Source organism: Magallana gigas, chromosome 7 (genome assembly GCF_963853765.1).
Source record: "Magallana gigas chromosome 7, xbMagGiga1.1, whole genome shotgun sequence".
NCBI lineage: Eukaryota > Metazoa > Mollusca > Bivalvia > Ostreida > Ostreidae > Magallana > Magallana gigas.
Window position 1 is genome coordinate 8880633 of NC_088859.1, and position 8130 is coordinate 8888762.

General features: G+C 33.7%; 1 protein-coding gene across 1 annotated transcript; it reads right to left on the bottom strand.

The window, feature by feature from the left end:
- Nucleotides 1–2017, bottom strand: LOC105336295 (probable alpha-ketoglutarate-dependent hypophosphite dioxygenase). The gene is made up of 4 exons (XM_011440541.4): nt 1784–2017; nt 1227–1431; nt 601–689; nt 1–483 (listed from the first exon to the last, which is right to left on the bottom strand). The coding sequence occupies exons 1-4, from the start codon at nt 1899–1901 to the stop codon at nt 131–133; spliced, it is 765 nt and encodes a 254-aa protein (XP_011438843.3). The 5' UTR covers nt 1902–2017; the 3' UTR covers nt 1–130.
- Between the last annotated feature and the right edge of the window lie 6113 nt (nt 2018–8130).

The window sequence follows — 8130 nt, forward strand, 5'->3', positions numbered from 1 at the left end:
TTTGATTCAAAATCTTAAAACAATTGTGAAAATGAGTAGCAAATAATGTAAAAACTTAAAAACAATATAATGAATAATTTATAAGTCCGCAAGAGCTGGCGAAATCATCACAGTTAGAAGCTTAACTGGCTCAATTCAAGTGGCGAAACCACTCCGGTTTGTTGTCTTCAAAATTTCCGTATTCGTCTTTTCCAGAAAGAAGAACCGTGCAAGGAAAATTCCGAGGTCTATCGGGGTCTTGAATTGGTTTAGCGTCGGTTGCTACGTATCTGATAACAAAACCACAGCGACGCTTTGATGAGGTATTGGGCTCACTTCCATGAATAAGCAATCCATCGTGAAGAGACATTTGTCCAGCCTTCAGTGGACATGTACGAACTGATGTCAAATCGACAAACTCGAGAGGAATTGACTGGTTTGAACTTAGCAAGTTTCCCCCAACTTTGCATGTCTCATGTTGAACGAGACCATTCTTATGAGTACCTACAAAATTGACATTATTTCAGGGTTTACACAAATATCTTTGTTAAATAGAAACAGTTTTAGAAAAAAAAAATAAAAGATCTGATAATGAAAACTGATGCCCAGTCTACAGAGTACCTGGAATGACTTGCAAGCATCCATTTTTCACATCTGAATCATCAACGGCAAGCCAAGCAGTAACAACCGTACCCTCTATACCCCAGTACCTGTTGAAGTAAAACCATATGTTAGTATTAAATACTAGTACTCCAATTCAATGTTTAGAAATATACCTGTATTTTAAATATCTTGTTATCTTTAAGCATTTTAATATCATGTTTTGTATCTACGACGTATTATTTTCTTCTAATATGATAACATTAAAAAATCCAGCAATTAGAAATATATTGAAATCATTAGAAAATACGTTAATTGAAAAATTGACTATATGTAACCAGAATGGATTCATGGAAATGATATAAATTACATTGGAAGTAGTACTAGTTTTAATAGATCACTCTTAGATATACATGTATAACGAAGTTTCTAAGAATTAAATAACACATTTATGATAACTTCATTTATATATTTGGCAAATGATGGATATCTGTTCTCTCTGTTATGTAATGTAACGTCCGTGAAAAAAATAAAAAGGAAGCATCAACGATATCATTTTTCTATAAGTAAATCTGAACCACGTCAGATCGACTTTATAAACTAAGAAACCTACATTCCGAGATACTAGTTAATATTCTAAAGCTTACTTCATATCCTGATGCCAGGCTACAAAGGCTTGGACGCCACTGTCAGACTCCGGATATTTACAGATGAATCGAGAATCTAGCAGCATTACATTTGATCCTAAGATATCCTTCACAGGCTTCAGAATGTTTGGATGAGAGGCAATTTGTAGAACCCATTGGTGCGCAAGGTGAATGTTGTGAAAAGAATATTGAGACGCTTGTTTTCCTTGAAAAAGAATGGAAATAAGGTCAAAAATGAAAGAGATACGGAAATAAGGTAATGAACAATCTAGAATTAAGTACAATGTTTTGATGAGCATTATGCAAACACGTTTCGTTAAATTAACGTTAAAATGTGAATAACTGATTTTAACACATTTTTGTTGCACTTTAGGCTTTGTTTTGTAATTGTATATTTTACTAACAAGTTGTCGTTGTAGTTTGACAATTAATTTCCGCAATTTAGTCGTATACACGTATCTCTTTATATGATATTTCAGTAATATAAATCAAATTATTTTACATTCCATTTTAAAATAATGAGGAACAAACACTGTTTAAAAAAAACCCAAAAGTACCTGCGTCTTTTTCTAGACTGTCGAAGTTTTCCTTCAGTCGTCTGCATTGTATGTCGTCTAGGACATCAACTGATGGAATGAAACCATCGGAATCGTAAACCGTTCGGTAGGAAGGCATGCTTTAAAATTAGTTCAGACTCTGTTGTAGGTTTTCTATACCTTGCCTTCTGTGGACTCCCAACTTATATACATCTCAAAGATAAGATGAACACACTAAACGTCATGGGTCGATCAATCACAGTTTTGTAATTGACATTTGGACCAGGATGTGTGATTGCTTAAAAAAATTCCAGTTTCTTTTTGTTTTATGAAGAAAGCTTAAAAAGTTTGTTGAATTTCCTTCTCTATTTATTGGAAATGCCTCAAACACCAACGAATGCTAAATAGTTTGGAAAACAAGTAAAGTCCGATAAGGTTGAACCTAATGCATATACATTATATATATTTTGTTCTAAATTTCTTAAACAAAGGCCCAATATTGAAAATAAGAGTTGCATTTCAATTCATTGGAAAAGTTATATGTTAAAATTAGTGACGGCTATTTATAGCTGATATCTGTACACATTTTGAAAAATACATTTACTATTCTAAATATATAATTGATAAAAACCTTCTCCTTAAGAGTCTTTTCTATTTTTAGACGTTATCAATTTTGAAAGACAACTTTATATAGAGATATAGGAAAATTATTCAAATTTCAAAGGCTAAAATATTACAAGTTTTCTTAACTAAACAAAACTTTATTGTTAAGAATATCGTTATCAAAATTTTAATGCATATCTAATGTTATAAGATGAACTCCATAAATGGAGCCCGTGCGAGCACACGTAAACAATATATAGTATTTTCAATGGCTTTTAAGATTTTTGTGTTTTTCATGAAATGCATTATAAATTTTAGGTAAATTACACATGAGTTAACCTTTTTGTCTGGTATTACAATTTAAAATCGCCAACCATGGTGTATAAACGGCGTGAGCTTGGATTACTAACGAAAAAGCTGCTTGTGCGATAATATGAAAACGTCAATTTAGCTTTGGAAGTTTAAATGCTTAGAAAAATAAACAACTTGTCACTTCAGATGAAATATTTTTAAAGTTGAGAAGATATTCATTGCAAAACAATTGCTTTGTGGTATTCACCGGTATTCGATAATCATTAATATATAATTTATAATGACAATTGCATAACTTAGAGTGTAATTGAATTCAATGAGACTATTCTGTGACACAGTAATGATGAATGAACACACTAAAACTTTTTTTAAAGAACAGTTCTAGTTCAACATGACCGAAATTGTGGTTGAATTTTTTTCATTTAAAACCAATCTAGCTAAAAACTAGATAAAGATATTTAAAATGTACATGTAACATAAATATATTTATTAAGCACCAAATATAAAACCAAAATTTTTTTTATATGTATTTCATGTCCAATATTAGAGATCTAAAAGAAATAAATAAGGGATAACACTCCCAATGTTTTATTTTTGTTGCATTAGAAATGTCATTTTATCGCAATACATAAGGAAGCCAATTTGAAAGATTTTGTTTTCGGAGTTATTGCATAAAAACAAATCCTCGACCAGACGAATGGTTGTTTAGATGATTAAGACTTAGTCTAATCATTCCAATATTTTTATTCTGTCCATTCCAGTGTATTTCTTACTAACAAACATGAATTTGAATGTTTCTTATATTATTCTTGAAGAGAAAAAGGTGTATATATACTAGCGGAAAAAAGAAACTGTGCAATATAAAATTTAGTATAATTTTTAAGGTCTTCCGTTTCCAACGGGAGACCTTATAGTTTTCGTACGATTTCTTCTTCTTATTATTAAGGTCTTCCGTTTCCAGCGGAAGACCTTATAGTTTTCGGACTGTTTCTTATTATTTTTTTTTCCAAATTTTGTGCACGCGATATCTTGAAAACTTTTCGACAGATATCGGTCATTTTTTCACAGAATATTGAGTGTGACCTAAACTTTATACATTTTTTCATTTTTTGTGTTGTCACTTCCGGTACCGATTTTTCGGCCATTTTGTATATTTTTACGACCTGTTTTGTGCAGAGCTGACATCAGAAAGTATTAAAGATATGACTACGAAATTTTCAGGATAGGTAGTCTATAGTTTGAAGCTGTGCACTATTATGTTGTTTTACGCCGATGGCGCTATTTCTTGGAGCTCGCGTAGGCACGAAAATTGGGTACGAATTTTTATTCAAAAATTTCATACGTTTTGATCTGTATCTTTTTATCAGTTGATATTTTGTTAAGGGCTGGTCCCTTTTTTGAGGGGCCAAAGCACTCGTAAACTCTATAACGAATAACTAAAAAAAGTTAAAAATTTTGTACTGCGTTATAGAAGCAAAGTTGTTGATCCTAATAATATCTATCAGAAAAAATCATTGCCACGCCCATTTATGAAGTAATTAGGGATTTTAGGGGCCAAAGTACTTTAAACTTTGACGCAATATATCTAAAGAAGGAGACATATTTTGTTAGACATTGTAGAAGAGAAAATGTTTGCATTGATAATTCTAATCGATTCCATTAATCAAAGCACCAATGTCTGTCCTGATTAAGGATCTAGAGGGGTGGCCCCTAAAATATTCAATCAATTGTATCTCAAAAATGAACAACATTTTTAGATGGTTGAAAGAACAAAAAGTGTTAGTATTCTCTAGACATTTTCAAAGAAATCAAAAAAGGGGCTGGCCCCTTTAATTAGGGGCCAAGACAATCGTAAACTCTAATACAAATAACTTAAAAACGATAAAGATTTTTAATGCATTATAGAAGCAAAGTTGTTGATCGTAACAATATCTATCAGAATAAATCAATGTCATGCCCATTTATTATGTAATTAGGGATTTTTAGGGGCCGAAGTACTTTAACTTTGACGCAATATATCTAGAAAAGGAGATATATTTTGTTAAGCGTTGTAGAAGAGAAAATGTTTGCATTGATAATTCTAATCGATTCCATTAATCAAAGCACCAATGTCTGTCCTGATTAAGGATCTAGAGGGGTGGCCCCTAAAATATTCAATCATTTGTATCTCAAAAATGAACAACAATTTTTGATGGTTGAAAGAACAAAAAATGTTAGTATTCTTAGAACCTTTTCAGGGAAATCAGGAAAAAGGAGCTGGCCCCTTAAATTAGGGACCAAGACACTCGTAAAGTCTCGTACACATACCTTCAAAACGATCAAGATTTTGTAATGCATTATAGAAACAAAGTTGTTGATCGTTACAATATTAGTTTGTAAAACTCATTGCCTCGACCATTGATGACGTATTTGGAGATTTTAGGGGACTAAAATCTTAAATCTTTAAAAACTCTTTGTTAAGCATTTGAAAGGATGTTGACAATCTTATACATTATCTAAAAAGGAGGGGTTGAGTGTAAATTCTGAAATTTCATTGATATTTTAATCGTATCGTTTTAAAAATTGAACGGAAGACCTACTCGTTACTGGTAACGAGATCGTATCTAGTTCTATATCTATTGTTTGTATTTATAGAATTTAAAAAATCGATAATGGTAATGTTTTTGACAATATCGGATGGTAACCGTCCGGATGCACGGACTTTTACATGGTTAGTGAGCACCTGTTGTTGATCGAAGAATTTGTACGCACGAGTTTTACGGGCCAATACTGTTTGGAATAAGAACTGTATGGTGGCATATCTCTGCCCCTTGTGTGCAAGTTATTTTATTACCAATTAGGTCGACATGCAAGATAAATATGTTGACATGCAAGATAGTTATGTCAACATGCAACATAACTATGTTGACATGCAAACAAACTGCAATCAAATAAGAGTTAAAAAAAATCTCAAATATCACCAACATGTGACATCCAAGATGCTAGATACGCTACCTATTGATATCAACATGCAACTTATTTATGTTAACATACAACTTCTTTATGTCGACATGCAACTTATTTATGTCGACATGCAACTTAGTTATTAACATGCAAGATAAATATGTTGACATGCAACATATTTATATCGACATGCAATTAAGTTATGTTGACATGCAACATATAAGTTGCATGTCTCCATATATTTATCTTGCATGTAAACATAACTAAGTTGCATGTCGACATATTTATCTCGCATGTCAACATAAGTAAGTTGCATGTTGACATAAATAAGTTGCATGTCGACATAAATAAGTTGCATGTTGACATAAATAAGTTGCATGTCAGCATATTTATCTTGCATGTTAACATAAATAAGTTGCATAAATAAGTTGCATGTCGACATAAAAAGGTAGCATTTAGCATTTTGGATGTCGCAGGTGGGCGATATTTGAGATTTTTTGAGATTTTGAATCTAATTCTTATCTAATTGCAATTTTCTTGCATGTCAAAATAGTTATGCTGCATGTCAACATAATTATCTTGCATGTCAACATCTTTATCTTGCATGTCGACATATTTGATAGAAAAATAACACAAGGGGCACAGATATGCCACCATAGAACTGTAAAGGATTTGTCTAAACTTTTTTTGTTAAGGAAATCACTTTAGTTTCAACAAAATTTACCCCTATGTCATGCCATGACTCAACGAAAACCAACGTAATCGTGCTGTTGGGATGCTACAAGCTGGAATGGCACAAAATACTGTAGCAAGACACTTTAGAGTTCATCGGAACACCATCCAGTCATTATGGAGACGTTTTCAACAATCTGGCAACACTCAGGATCGACCGCGCTCTGGGCGACCTCGTGTGACGTCACGTCAACAGGACAACCACATTAGACTTGTGCATCTGAGAAATCGTTTCCAGACAGCAAGTTTGACAGTCCGTAGCATTCCAGGGCTTCGACCAATTAGTCCAAGAACTGTACGTAATCGTCTGCGCGAGCAAAACATCAGACCAAGACGTCCAGCGGTTCGCCAAGTACTGCATTAAAGTCATCGTATCGCCAGGCTAGCGTGGTGCACACGACATCTGCGATTCAGAATACAGGACTGGGCAAATATTCTGTTCACTGATGAATCCAGATTTCATTTTGATAGCAGTGACGGCCGTTGTAGGGTGTATCGTCGCGTTGGGGAGCGTTACCAGGACGCTTGTGTTGTGCAACGTCGACAATTTGGTGAAGGTAGCGTTATGGTGTGGGGTGGAATATCAGCACATGGAAGGACCCCTCTACAAATTGTCAATGGAAATCTCACCGGCGTACGCTATCGAGATGAAATTATTCAGCGTCATGTGATACCCTTCATACAGAGAAATCAAAATCACATCACTCTGCAGCAAGACAACGCAAGGCCACACGTTGCACGTGTAGTCAGGGACTTGTTTGTTCAACAGAATGTCGATGTCTTGCCTTGGCCAGCTGTTTCCCCCGATTTGTCGTCGATTGAGCACGTCTGGGATGAAATGGAAAGACGTTTACGCCGTTTACCAAATCAGCCAATGACATTTAGACCAGGCTTTAACCAACATCTGGAACAATATCCCTCAAGCATTTCTGAACACTTTAGTGGCATCAATGAGGCGTCGCTGTCAAGCATGCGTGAACGCAAATGGTGGTCACATGCGTTATTAATTTTGTTAATTCAATTTCAAATAACCGTGACTTTCGAGTGTGCTGAAATTGACTTTATTCGACGTTGACATTAATGTGTTATGAGATGTTGTTATTTTTAATTGTTTTTTCATATATTTAAGCATTGAATCATTATTTTTTGAAAGATGTGGTCTCATAACTGCAACGGTGTGTGCATACAAATTAAATAACGCGCGCTAGCGCGTTATGAAAATTTGTTTGCACACACCGTTGCAGTTATGAGACCACATCTTTCAAAAAATAATGATTCAATGCTTATATTTACGTTTTTTAACATTTTTTCTCTTTCTGCAAATATGATTTATTTTTAAAAATCTCGACATTATTCAACGAGTAATGCACAATTAACGGAAGAGCCATTGGAACAGCCGAATTATGCTGACAAATATAGTGCACAGCGTTTTTAATTCTAATAACACAATTTTATTTATCTGGTATTTAGTATACCAAATTTATTTTCGGTATTCTAAGAAATTAATCAATTGATTTCATTTATATCTTTAAAAAATATTTACATCCATGAAATATTAATCAGCCCAAGTATAATATCAGGTCGTGATCCGATTTGAAGTCGGGAGGAGGGTCGGTCATGCTCTGAAGGAAGACTGAATGTATTCATACGCACCAGATTTGGTGATTGGGTCTTCTGTGTTATGCGTAAATATCACTCAAATCTATCAATGCATTTTAATAGGAGGAAAGAAGGTGAATGTAAATATTAAATAATGCACAGTTTCTTTTTTCCGCTAG